Source organism: Bos taurus, chromosome 22, assembly GCF_002263795.3.
Source record: "Bos taurus isolate L1 Dominette 01449 registration number 42190680 breed Hereford chromosome 22, ARS-UCD2.0, whole genome shotgun sequence".
Lineage (NCBI taxonomy): Eukaryota > Metazoa > Chordata > Mammalia > Artiodactyla > Bovidae > Bos > Bos taurus.
The window spans coordinates 48,728,419-48,742,567 of NC_037349.1; the positions used below are offsets into that span (position 1 = coordinate 48,728,419).

The 14,149-nt window shown below is 45.7% G+C and overlaps 1 protein-coding gene across 5 annotated transcripts in view; it reads left to right on the plus strand.

The window, feature by feature from the left end:
* Positions 1-1,166: 1,166 nt before the first annotated feature.
* Positions 1,167-14,149, plus strand: part of POC1A (POC1 centriolar protein A) — a 77,013-nt gene continuing 64,030 nt past the window's right edge. The window contains exons 1-4 of one of the 5 annotated variants that reach the window (XM_059879770.1): positions 1,169-1,543; positions 11,854-12,009; positions 12,973-13,144; positions 13,527-13,706. In XM_059879770.1, the coding sequence (XP_059735753.1) occupies positions 12,984-13,144; positions 13,527-13,706 (341 nt within the window). In that variant the 5' untranslated portion in view covers positions 1,169-1,543; positions 11,854-12,009; positions 12,973-12,983. 5 annotated transcript variants of the gene reach the window in all.

Genomic DNA, 14,149 nt, shown 5'->3' on the forward strand with positions numbered 1-14,149 from the left:
CTCCTTTGCCTTTAGCTTCTCTTCTTTTCTCAGCTGTTTTGCCTTTTTGCATTTCTTTTTCTTGGGGATGGTTTTGATCACCACCTCCTGTACAATGTCATGAACCTCCATCCACATTTGTTCTGGCACTCTGTCAGATCTAACCCCTTAAATCTATGTCTCACTTCCACTGTATAATCATAAGGGATTTGATTTAGGTCATACCTGAATGGCCTAGTGGTTTTCTCTTCTTTCTTCTATTTAAATCTGAATTTTGAAATATGGAGTTCATGATCTTAGTTACAGTCAGCTCCTGGTCTTTTTTTTTTTTTTTGCTGACTGTATAGAGCTTCTCCATCTTTGGCTGCAAAGAATATAGTCAATCTGATTTCAGTATTGACCATCTGATGATGTCCATGTGTAGAGACCTCTCTTGTGTTGTGGGAGGAGGGTGTTTGCTGTGACCAGTATATTCTCTTGACAAAACTGTTAGCCTTTGCCCTGCTTCATTTTAAGTATCGACAATCCATACTTCACCAGAAGAGGTGATGGAAGATTCACAAATCTTGAAAAATGTCCAGTCTAGATCAGGCCCAGCTTGGGGTGGGGGTGGGGGCGCGCGTCTAAGGACAGCAGAAAGTGAGCAAGGACGGCCTCTGGTGGACAGGTCCCGGCATTGTTTCCTCTTTTAAACTGGTATTGTAATTTACATCGGGTACTCAGCGCTGAGGGTCCTGAGAGGGCCAGGCTGCGAAACAGCCTCTCATATCACAAACTGGGAAACTGAGGTCCACAGAGCAGAGTTACTTTTTCCCCGAGGTCACACAGCGAATCAGGGCAAGAACTGAGAATATATCCCAGGCCTTTCGACTCCACGGATGTGATTCCGGGTGACTAGTGTCCTTTTAAACAGACACTTGTTTTAAGCGCGTTCGGAGGAGCGAACCACTTAAAGAATTCCTGAAGGGCCAATAATTGGCTCTGAATAGGGTAGAAAAGCCGGCCTCCCGGGCGCTTTTAGAAAACACAAGCTCATCGAGCCACACCCTCTACTTCCGGGATCCTTAACGCGTTGGTTTCGGGTGGTTAATCCCGGTCCCACCCTCGTGGCATCTTGGGAAATGTAGTCCCGGTACCCTCCAGACACAAGGATGAGGACCGTCTTGGAACTGCAATCCCAGAAGGCTCTGTACATGGTCTTTTTAGCCTGGCTACGGGTCGGTGGGGGAACCCTTTATTCCTGGACTTTTCAATTTCTCAGTGGGAATGTATGACGGTGGACAGAGGCATTTGGCAGCGCCGTCCGTAAGTTGACTGGCCAGGTGGCACTAGACGCAGAACCGTGGACCCGGCCCTACAGCTTTCCTTCCGGTCGCCGGGCAAAAACTTGGGGCATCGCGTCTCCTTTAACCGCGGTGGGCGGGGCGAGGTGAAGAGACCCGCGTTGCTATTGGCGGCGGTTGGGGGCGCGGAAACTGAACGCGCCGCAACGGCAGCCGCCGTTCCTTCACGCTCCTCCGGCGCCTTGGGCGCCCCCGGCCCCGCCATGACCGCGCACTGCCCGGTAAGTTTCTGTCAGCGGCGGCCGCCCGAGCTTTAGTCTTTCCGCGGGGACAGCGGGCGCCTAGCCGGACGCGGGGTTCCGAGCCGGTCCTCTCAGGCCCCAGGTTTCGGTCAGTGCAGGCGGTGTTGAGTGCGGGCACCTGGTGAACGCCTCTTGCGAGCCAGGCCCTGTTCGCGCTGCCGGGGCTAACAAACCAGTAGTGTCTGCCCTCGGGTTTTGCTTCCTAGCTGGGCAGACAGTAGTACGGCCTGACTGGAGGTGTGACTTGGGGTCAGTGCCGGGCCTCTCTAGTTTCAGTCTCCGTTTCCCTGAGCAGCGGGTGGCTGAACGGGGGCTTGTTGAGAGTGTACCCTATTCCCTGTGGGAAAGCTAGGCCCGCGGGACGCCTGCGTCAGTGTGACAGGCTGCCCTCTCTCGGCCCCAGGTCCTTCCAGAGGCCAGTGGGGAGCACTCCAAAGCCCCTCTTTTTGAGAGGTTGTTTTGAAAACTCAACCTGCCTGGTACTCTCTGGCTGGGTTGTGAAAGTCAGTGACGCTGAGTGGTGGCTTGTTGGCTTTCTCAGGTGTCTGTGTACGTGAGCCGAGGGCCCAGACTGGGAAGCAGGCCTTTTGACCCCAATGGTGTTCCCCAGCTTTGGGGGAAACGAGGAACCAGCAAGCCTGTGGCGTTGGAAGAGAGGGTGCTGGGAGATTTCAGGGGTCCGGTGGTTCGGGGCAGATCTGACCGTGCCCTCGAGGGGGTACTGTTTTACCCTAGTTCTTTCTAAGAAGCTCAGGTGGAGCCGTTTCTGCTCTGTTCCCCGCCCTCCCCCAGCTGCCCTTTCCTCTCTAGTTGAAAGGCAGGTGTGTTGAGGGTGGAGCGGGGCATGAGGAACGGGAACCTTTGTTCTGGTTACAGTTCCTTGGAGTCCTTGCTCTGCACCAAGGACGGGTTTTCCCCAAGAGGAGGTTTTGCTGGGCTCCCTGGTACCCCCAAAATGCTTCTTTGAGGTTACTGATATTTGGGGTAAAGAGAGATTTTTGCGTGGCTGGGGTATAGCTCTCCAACATGAATTGCTGTTGGATGGAGAAGTCTGGAATATTATCTCCATGTCTTCCTAAGCTACAGCTTCTCTGATGCTGGGTGGAGTGGAGGTGGTGGTAAAGCCTCAGGGGCTTATTCAGGGTGGACCTTCGGTTTTACTTGTTAGTCCACAGTGGGATGGAGGGTTTGGGATCCGATTCCTGAGGTGGTGGTTGCTGAAAGACCCCATTTTCTCTCTTTGAAAAAATAAATTCGGTGAGATGTTATTCGCATACCATAAAATTCACCCTTCTGAAGTGGTTTTTAGTACTCTCACAGTATTGTGTTAGCATTATTGTGTTTCCAGAACATTTTGATCACCCCAAAGAGAAACTTGTACCCATTAAGCAGTTGCTCCCCTTCTTCCCCACTCCCCCCAATCTCCTTCCTTCAGCCCCTTCAGTCCCTGTCAGCCATGAATCTATTTTCTGTCTTTATTCTGGACACTTCATATAAATGGACTCAGACAAAATGTGGCCTTTGGTGTCTTTCACTTATAATGTTTTCAAAGCTGTACATGTTTCCATTTCGTGACTGAATAAATATCCTGTTGTATGGATGTACCACATGTCGTTTATCCACTTACCTGTTGATGGACAGTAAGGTTTTTCCACTTTGTGCTATTATGATTAATACTGCTATGAATGTTTCTGTACAGGCCTTGGTGTGAGAATGCTTTCAGTTCTTACAGGTATTTACCTACAGTTGCTGGGTCATTTGATAATTCTGTGTTTAAGTTTTTTAAAAATGATGTGTTTATTTTTATCTTTGGCTGTGCTGGGTGTTCATGGCTTTAGTTGTGGGGAGCGAGAGCTGTTGTTGTTGGGTTGTGTGGGCTTCTCAGCTTGGTGGCTTCTCTCGTGGCTAAGCACAGCGTGGGCTTCACTAGTTGCAGCACGTGAGCTCAGTAGTTGGGGCTCAAGGGTGCTAGAGCACTGGCTCAGGGGTTGTAGCACACAGGCTTATTTGCTCTGTGGCATGTGGAATCTTACTGGACTAGGGGTCAAACCCATGTCCCCTGCATTTGTAGGCAGATTCTCAATCACAGGACCACCAGGGAAGTCCTATGTTTAACTTTTTGAGAAACTACCAGATTATTTTCTATAGTGAGTGTTTACCGCCCCCCCCCCTTTTTTTTAAGATTTATTTGTTTTTGTCTGTGCTGGATCTTCGTTGTTGCACGCAGGCTTTCTTTAGTTGCCGAGATCAGGTGCTATTCTTCGGTGTGATGCTTGGGCTTCTGATTGTACTGGCTTCTCTCGTTGCGGAGCACAGGCTCCAGGGCACACGAGCTTCAGTAGTTGCAGCAAGTAGGCTCAGGAGTAATGGTTCCTGGGCTCTAGAGTACAGAATCAGTAGTTGTGGTGCATGGGCTTAGTTGCTTCTCCGTGTGTGGGATCTTCCCGGAGCAGGGATCAAACCCGTGTTGCCTACATTGCAGGGTGGACTCTTAACCACTGACCACCAGGGAAGCACCCCTCTTTTTTTATACGTTATTTTTATTTTAAAAGCTTTATTAATTTAACTGGTTAACGTATTTTGGGTTGTGCTTTGTCTTATTGCTGCACATGAGTTTTCTCTAGTTGCTGTGAGCACGAGCTCTTCTCTAGTTGCGTTGCACAGGCTTCTCATTGCGGTGGCTTCTCCTGTTGCTCTAGGTGCATGGGCTCAATAGTTGTGGTGCATCTGCTTAGTTGTTCTGCAGGATGTAGGATCTTACCAAACTAGGGCTTGAGCCTCTTTCCCTGCTTTGGTAGGCAGATTCTTCATTGGATCACAAGAGAAGTCCTTTTTTTAAAAAAAATTTTTGTCTATTCTGGCTGTCTTATATTTTATATGCATTTTAAGATTAGCTTGTGAATTTCTGCCAAAAAAAAAAAAAAAAAGTACCTGAGATTTTTATGGGATTCTATTTACTGGAAAATCCCATGGACGGAGGAGCCTGGTAGGCTGCGGTCCATGGAGTTGCGAAGAGTCGGACACGACCGAGTGACTTCACTTTCACTTTTCACTTTCATGCATTGGAGAAGGAAATGGCAACCCACTCCAGTGTTCTTGCCTGGAGAATCCCAGGGATGGGGGAGCCTGGTGGGCTGCGGTCTATGGGGTCTCACAGAGTCGGACACGACTGAAGTGACTTAGCAGCAGCAGCAGCAGCATTGACTCTGTTTAGATCAACTTGAGTATTGCATCTTAATATTAAGTTATCCAAACTATAGACATGGGACATCTTTCCATTTATCTGGATCTTTTTAAAAAATTAATGTATTTTTAAATAAAACAAGGATGAATGTTTTTAATGACAAAAGGTATGATTCACAAACAAGATAGACATCATAAACCATTAGACATCTAATAACAAAAAAGTGAAAGTGAAGTCGATCAGTCATGTCTGACTCTTTGTGACCCCATGGCCTGTAGCCTACAAGGCTTCTCTGTCCATGGGATTTTCCAGGGAAGAATACTAGAGTGAGTTACCATTTCCTTCTCCAGGAGATCTTCCCAACCCAGGGACTGAACCCGGGTCTCCCGCATTGTAGGCAGACGCTTTACCATCTGAGCCACCAGGGAAGTCCAATAACAAGAAGCAGACATAAAGCAGGGAAGTCCAATAACAAGAAGCAAACATAAAGCAAAAATTGAAGAAATAAAGGGAAAAAATATATATATATATAATAATTGTGAGATATATTAACATTTCTCTGAGACTGTTTTATCAAGGGCAGAAAATATAGCATCTTGAATAATGTCATTAATAATTTAAATATAATAGATTTCTATTTATGTTAATTTAATCTTACATCCTACACAAATATTTAAAATTTTGTATGTCATACATAGGACATTTAAAAAAACTGGCAAAAAGATAAACATTACTAAATTCCAAAAAATAGAATTCTTTTTTTTGGTGATTCAGTTATACATATACACATACTATTTTTGAAATTATTTTTATCATATTATTACAAAATATTGATTATAATTCCCTGTAGAGTGCTATACAATAAACCTTTGTTGCTTGTTGCATATCTTTTAAAAAAATTAGATATATTGTGTTACATTTCATACTAAGTGAAACAAGAGGAATCAAAATGTCATAAATTTTTTAGTTAGGCAAAAATTCCTAAGTTTTATAAAATAGATGTATGTATTGTTTATTATATATATACAAGAGTTTTTCTATTACACCTGATAACTTGATAAAGGCTTGAGAAAAACATCAAGAAATGAAAGAGTTGGAAAAATTGGAAAACATAAACTAAATGACATGGGAGCACTGAATATGAAATAGGATAAGTGAAAAAAACTAGGAAAAATTCATAAATTTTCTTCAATATATATATTATATATTTGTATATTTTTATATGTATGTATACAAAAGATTTTCTACTAGATAAAGACTTCACAAAGAACATTAAAAAAAAAGAGATGGAGAAATTGGAGAACATAAACTGAATGAAATGGGAGCACTGAATATGAAATAGAAAAGTGAGACAAACCAGATAGAAATAATAGATCATCATATAGTTCAGCTCAGTTGTGTCCGACTCTTTGCGACCCCATGGACTGCAGCACACCAGGCTTCTCTCTCCATCATTAACTCTTGGAGCTTGCTCAAATTCATGTCCATCGAGTTGGTGATGCCATCCAACTACCTCATCCTGTGTCATCCACTTCTCCTGCCCTCAATCTTTCCCAGCATCAGGGTCTTTTCCAAGGAGTCAGTTCTTCGCATCAGGTGACCAAAGTATTGGAGTTTCAACTTCAGCATCAGTCCTTCCTGGTGGAGGGATTTCCTTTAGGATTGACGGGTTGGATCTCCCAGTCCAAGGGACTCTCAAGAGTCTTCTCCAACATCACAGTTCAAAAGCATCAGTTCTTCGGTGCTCAGCTTTCTTTATAGCCCAGCTCTCACATCCATACATGACTACTGGAAAAACCGTAGCTTTGACTAGACGGACTTTTGTCAGCAAAGTAATGTCTCTGCTTTTTAAAATGCTGTTTAGGTTGATCATAGCTTTTCTTCCAAGGAGCAAGCGTCTTTTAATTTCACGGCTGCAGTCACCATCTGCAGTGATTTTGGAGCCCAAGAAAATAAATCTGTCACTGTTTCCATTGTTTTTCACCTATTTGCCATGAAGTGATGGAAATGGATGCCATGATCTTCGTTTTTTTGAATGTTGAGTTTTAAGCCAGCTTTTTCACTTCCTCTTTCACTTTCATCAAGCGACTCTTTAGTTCTTCACTTTCTGCCATAAGGGCGGTGTCATCCGTGTATCTGAGGTTATTGATATTTCTCCCTGCAATCTTGATTCCAGCTTGTGCTTCATCAAGCTTGACATGTCACATGATGTACTCTGCATATCAGTTAAATCAGCAGGGTGACAGTATACAGCCTTGACATACTTGTTTCCCAGTTTGGAACCAGTCTGTTGTTCCATGTCCGGTTCTAACTGTTCCTTCTTGACCTGCATACAGATTTCTCAGGAGGCAGATAAGGTGGTCTGGTATCCCCATATCTTGAAACACAGTTTGCTGTGATCAAATGGCACCCCACTCCAGTACTCTTGCCTGGAAAATTCCATGGACTGAGGAGCCTGGTAGGTTACAGTCCATGGAGCCGCAAAGAGTCGGACACGACTGAATGACTTCACTACTTGACTACTACACAGTCAAAGGCTTTCATGTAATCAATAAAGCAGAAGTAGATGTTTTTCTGGAATTCTCTTGCTTTTTCTATGATCCAGTGGATGTTCGCAATTTGATCTCTGGTTCCTCTGCCTTTTCTAAAACCAGCTTGAACAACTGGAAATTCATGTTTCACATACTGTTGAAGCCTGCCTTGGAGAATTTTGAGCATTACTTTGCTAGCGTGTGAGATGAGTGCAATTGTGCAGTAGTTTGAACATTCTTTGGCATTGCCTGTCTTTGGGATCGGAATGAAAACTGACAAAACAGGGTCATATAGTCCAGTTATTTTTAAACATGACTGCTCATTAGAAACATCTGGAGCTCTGGAGAAAAAAAGCACTACCTGAGCATTTGTGTTTTTCAAAAAATTTCAAAGTAATTCTGTTATGCATCTGGATTTCAAAAAGTGGATTTTACCGGTTTTTCTATTAGATCCTAATTTGGTGGTAGAGTTCTATTATTTTTCTGTTGACCAGTCATGATAAAATAGTATTACGTGAGTAATCGTTACATAATCACATTAGTAAAAGATGTTTATGGGTTTTCACCATCAATAGCCAGACAAAAACAAATGATAATTACAGTTGCAAGCCATATGGGAACATGATTAACTTAACAATATAAAATAATTACATACAGTTTCTGGCGAGGGTGGGGTGGGGTGGGGAGGTGGTGGTGGGTCGGTGGCTGGTCAAGCAGAGTGATGTGGTAAATGAAAGTGCATACATGCCCTTGTTTTCATCCACCCAGCCAGTCTGTGTCTCTTGGTTGGTGCATTTAATCCATTTACATTTAAGGTATTTGGGGTTTACCTTTTGTAGGTCTTTTCCTTTTCTTGTGTTCCCTGCCTAGAGAAGTTCCTTTAGCATTTGTTGTAAAGGTGGTTTAATGGTACTGAATTCTCTTAACTTTTGCTTGTTGGGAAAGCTTTTGGTTTCCTCCATCAAATCTGAAGGAGAGTCTTGCTGGATAGAGTATTCTTGGTTGTAGGTTCTTCCCTTTCATCACTTTAAATATATCAAGCCCTTCTGGCTTGTAGAGTTTCTGTTGAGAAATCAGCTGATCGCCTTATGGGAATTCCCTTGTATGTTATTTGTAATTTTCCCCTTGTTGCTTTTAGTAATTTATCTATGTCTTTAATTTTTGTCAATTTGATTACTATGTGTCTTGGGGTGTTCCTCCTTGGGTTTCTCCTGCCTGGGACTTTCTGTGCTTCCTAGACTTGGTTGACTGTTTCCTTTCCTATGTTAGGAAAGTCTTCAGATATTCTCTCTTCAAATAATTTCTCAGGTCCTTTCTCTCTTCTTCTGGGATTCCTATAATGCAAATGTTCGTGCGTTTAATGTTGTCCCAGAGGTCTCTTAGGTTGCCTTTCTTTTCATTCTTGTCTCTGTATTCTGTTCTGTGGCAGTGATTTCCACCATTCTGTCCTCAGATCATTTATCGGTTCTTCTGCCTCATTTATTCTGCAGTTGATTCCTTCCAGTGTATTATTATGCATCTCTGTCTGTCTGTTTTTTAGTTCTTCTAGGTCTTTGGTAAACATTTCTTGGATCTTCTTAATCTTTGCCTCCATTCTTTTCCCAAGATCCTGAATCATATTTACTGTCATTATTCTAATTTCTTTTTCTGTAAGGTTGCCTATCTCCACTGCATTTAGTTGTTTTTCTGGGATTTTGTCTTGTCCCTTCACCTGGGACATCAGTTCAGTTCAGTCGCTCAGTCGTGTCCGACTCTTTGCAGCCCCATGAATCGCAGCGCCAGGCCTCCCTGTCCATCACCAACTCCTGGAGTTCACTCAGACTCACGTCCATCGAGTCAGTGATGCCATCCAGCCATCTCATCCTCTATCTGCTGGGGTCCAGCCCTGGTGGATCCAGGGAATTTGAAGCGGGGCGAGGATCAGGAAATAATTGCTTAATTAAGCCTTAATTAAGGATATAAAGAGTGGTTAAATAAGGATAGCTCAGTGAGAAAATTTAGTGGAGAAAAGAGGCTGAAATAAGGATAGCTCAGTGAGGAAATTCAGTGGAGAAAAGACGCTGAATAATTCAGCCAGAAGGTGAGAGAAAGAACGACATGGGGAGACCAAGTTTTGGTGAACAAGGCCTGCACTTTATTTTCCAAAGTAGTTTTTATACCTTAAGTTATGCATAGAGGATAATGGGGGAAGGGGTAGAGTCATGCAGTAAGCCAGGCTTTCTTCCTGCAAACTTATCATATGCAAAAGTTTAGGTGATTTGGATCATCTTCTGGCCCGGAGGCCTGTTAACATTTTAAGACCCTTTCTTCAGAAAACTTATTTTTCTCTAAAGGTACAAACATTAAAGCTACTACTTACACCAATTATATTAATCAATACACTGCCAGAGACACAGCAGGTAAGGGATATGGAGACTTAGCAGCAAACATTGGCCCAACAAGTGAAAAACCCTTCACCAATACAATTTCTAATCAATCTTTTAACTGCTCAAAGGAATCTGTATTTAGACAGTTTAGAACATCTCATGCCTCTCACAGTTGGGAGGCTCTGAGCAATCACATGTGGCCGGAAAAACCTATTCAGGCAGGCTAGAGGACTTCCAAAGGAGTTTGTAGGTTGAAACACTATCACACCCAGGAACTTTATTAACTGGAGCTGTAAGTTAACTCTTTTTTTTCAGAGAGAGGTAGTGGGGGACAGCCCCCCGTAAAGTCAGAGGTGTAGGTGAGAGCACAAAGCAGAAAGTAGGCAGACTCTGGTTTTGGGGGTAGATGCTCGAGAATTTCCAGGGGGACTCCTGAGGCTCGATCCCGCCTTTGCGTATGCCGAGCTTCCTTCCTCATGACCTTTGCCACGGGCAGAGCTCCTACTCCCGGCAGTCGTCCCCTTCTCCTTCTGCCCCCAATCCCTCCCAGCATCAGAGTCTTTTCCAATGAGTCAGCTCTTGGCATGAGGTGGCCAAAGTACTGGAGTTTCAGCTTTAGCATCATTCCTTCCAAAGAAATCCCAGGGCTGATCTCCTTCAGAATGGACTGGTTGGATCTCCTTGCAGTTCAAGGGACTCTCAAGAGTCTTCTCCAACATCACAGTTCAAAAGCATCAATTCTTTGGCGCTCAGCCTTCTCCACAGTCCAACTCTCACATCCATATATGACCACAGGAAAAACCATAGCCTTGACTAGCCGGACCTTTGTTGGCAAAGTAATATCTCTGCTTTTGAATATGCTATCTAGGTTGGTCATAACTTTCCTTCTAAGGAGTAAGCGTCTTTTAATTTCATGGCTGCAGTCACCATCTGCAGTGATTTTGGAGCCCCCCAAAATTAAGTCTGACACTGTTTCCACTGTTTCCCCATCCGTTCCCCACCTGGGACATACCTTTCTGCTTTTTCATCGAGATTAATTTTCTGTAATGTGGGTTTTGTTTTAGTTACTGTGGGATTGTGCTTCTTCTTGCTTCTGTCTGCCCTCTAATGGTGGAGGCTAAGAGGCTTGTGTAAGCTTCCTGATGGGAGTGACTGGTGATGGGAAAAACTGGGTTTTGCTCTGGTGGGCAGGACCTTGCTCAGTAAAGCTTTGTAATCCTACTATCTGCTGATGGGTGGGGTTGTGCTCCTTCCCTGTTGTTTGGCCTGAGGGGACCCAGCCGAGGGGTCTATAATCAAGTTAATAGAGACCTCCAAGAGGCTTCACCACAAGGGGAACCTTCCCAGACTGCCGCTTCCAGTGCCCGTGCCTGTGGTGAGCTCCTGCTGATCCACTTCCACAGGAGGCCCTCCAACACTAGCAGGTGGTTTTGGTTCAGTCTCCTGTGGGGTCATTGCTCCTTTTCTCTGAGTCTGGGTTTTATTTTGTTTTGTTTGTGATCTGCAAGACTGGAGTCCCTGTTTGCCCCAGTCCTGTGGAAGTCTTGTAGTCAAATCCCACTGGCCTTCAAGGTCAGATTCCTTGGGGATTCCCGGTCCCTTTATGGGATCCCCAGGTGGGAAGCCTGATGTGGGGTTCAGAGCCTTCACAACAATGGGAGAGCTTCTTTGGTATTACTCTTTTCCAGTTTATGTGTCACCCACCCAAAGAGTACGGGATTTGATTTTATCGTGATTGTGCCCCTCCTCCTGTCTCGCCTTGGCTTCTTTGTCTCTGAACGTGGGATATCTTTTCTGGTAGGTTCCAGCATCCTCCTGTCGATGACTGTTCAACAGCTAGTTGTGATTTTGGTGTTCCTGCAGGAGGAGATGAGCACACATACTTTTATTCCGTCTTGAACTGGAGCCTCTTATCTTAACTGGTCTCCTTCTACTTTTTTCAGTGATTTTTTCTTTTAGTTCTCACTGTGTTTTGCACATCTTTTGTTAAGTTATTCCTAAGTTTTTTCTTTATGTATCATAAATGAAATTGTTTTCATACTTCTATTCTTCACAGTGTTCATTGTTGATATACTTGATTTTTGTCTATTTTGTATCCTGTAACCTTGCTGAACTTGTTTATTATAATAGTTTTTTAGTGATTCCTTGGAATTTTCCTATATAAAGGGTCATACCTTGAGCATTTTAAAACCCTCCTGGTTGTTCTAGGAAGTGTCTTGGACCTAGGGAAGCCCCTTCCTCATCCAGGCTTCACGCATTTGACCCTGGCTCTCCCTCAGGAGGACCCCTCGCTGGAGAGGCATTTTAAGGGCCATCGAGATGCAGTCACCTCTGTGGACTTCAGTCTCAACACAAAGCAGCTGGGTAAGAGGAGGCATCTTGGACTGAGAAGGTCGAGTTTCTGCCTGGGAGGTGTGGCATTGGGGGCGCAGGGCACAGTGAGAACTCAGGTGCTTTCTCTAGACCTGCAGGCTGCTTCAGCAGCCAGAGCCCTGGGCACTAGGCTTTCTGAGTTCCATTCTGCACGTGGAGTGTGAGGCTTAGAGAGGTTGGGGACCTTGCCAAGATCATACAGCCTTTGAGAGTAGGACCTAGTTCCGGGCTTTTCCCTCCATACCCTGTCTACCTCTGAGGTCTGGCCTCAGAATGAGCCTAAACGGTGGCATTTCCCTGGGCCTTTACTGATTCTGCTGTCCACAGTGCCATGGGCACGCCTTCTTGTTGAAGATGCCACCAGTGAGAAGGCTATGGAGCAGAGCCGTGTATGCCCTTCCCCCCCACTGCCCTTATGCTACAGCTGAGTGCCCCCTTCTTGGCCACTTGAGGGTTCATACATGGCTGCAGCTTTCTTGTTTCTATGGATGAGCTTCCCCCTTCATCCCATCGTCAAGGTCCCCTGCCAGAAACTGCTAGTTTCATGATACAGTGGAGGTTAAAAGGAAACCAAAGTCATTTGGGGTCTGTTTTGGGGCCCTTCTGATGGATCCTCTTAACGGTAATAAGCCCACTGGGTTGAGCTGGCTCTCCAGTTTTAGGAGGACTTGCTCTCTAGAGCCTCAGAGTGTGTCTCTGGGGAGACCTGGGTCCTTTGCAGGGCTAGCTGATGGGCATATCCTTGGCCGGTTCCTGTGTGGACCTGCTGCCTAGAGAGTCAACAGGCCACAGGCTCTCCAAACCCCCGCTCAGCAGTCACTGGAGGTGTGACTGAAGATGGAGAAGATGGAGCTGGCTATGAAGCTGAGTTTCCCTGCTGCCCACCCTGCCCCAGCTCCTGGCAGAGGCTCCAGCCTGCTCGAGCTGAGGGTCACGTGTCCGCTCTCTCCTCAGCCAGTGGCTCCATGGACTCGTGCCTTATGGTGTGGCACATGAAGCCCCAGACCCGTGCCTACCGATTTGCCGGCCACAAGGACGCCGTAACTTGTGTGAACTTTTCCCCTTCGGGACACCTGCTTGCTTCTGGCTCCCGCGACAAGACTGTCCGCATATGGGTACCCAACGTGTGAGTTAAAGACATGAACGGTCTTGTCTGAGTCTTGGCCCTGGTGCTGGACTGGTCACAGTAGGACCTCTGCCTAACTTCTGAGGGGGTGCCATTAGAAGCTGGGCTTCAGTCGGGGCCCTCCCTTCAGGGTCAGCAGGGAGATTCTGGGCTGACCTCAGCCTTCCTGGGAGGATCCCGCCTGATGCTGCGTGCACGTGGGTGAGGTGGGCGGGGGTCCTGCTCCTGGCGGGGAGGCTCTTGCTTCCCTTTTTGGGGACTGGGGCACTCAGGCCTGGATTGATTTGGGGAGGGTCCTGAGGAGTGGGGAGAGCTTCGATGTGCCCTTATGTTGCTGTTACGGGTTTATGGATTTCCTGACTCTGGATACCCATCCTTGCAGCAAAGGCGAGTCAACTGTGTTTCGTGCACACACGGCCACAGTGAGGAGCGTCCATTTCTGCAGTGATGGCCAGTCCTTCGTGACAGCCTCTGACGACAAGACAGTCAAGGTGTGGTCCACTCATCGCCAGAAATTCCTGTTCTCCCTGAGCCAGCATATCAACTGGGTCCGCTGTGCCAAGTGAGTGTAGTCCTACCTGAGATTGTCGGAGAGACCCCAGGGGTTGGGGGTACAGAAAAGATGCCAGGTGTCTGCATCCTGACCTTGAACAAGTTACTTAGCCACTCTTTACTTTTCCCGAGCCTCAGCTTCCTTATCTGTGAATAAGAACATTAGTAGTTCTCACATTGTAAGCTATCAAAGCTTCGCTGAGCTAATGCATGAGGGATAAGTTAGCCAGTTGCTGGCCACAGTTGACCCCTGACATCTGTGCTGACGTGCCCAAAGTGGGTCATCAGGGGCCACTTATTAGCAATAACAACAACAACAAGATAACATCATACCACCCCTAGACATTTTCTTCTAACTCCTCATGGCAGTCTTGCAAGTTGGTGGCATCGTTGCCATTTTGCAGATGAGGAACCTGAGGCTCAGAACAATGCAATATCTTGCCCTTTGACACA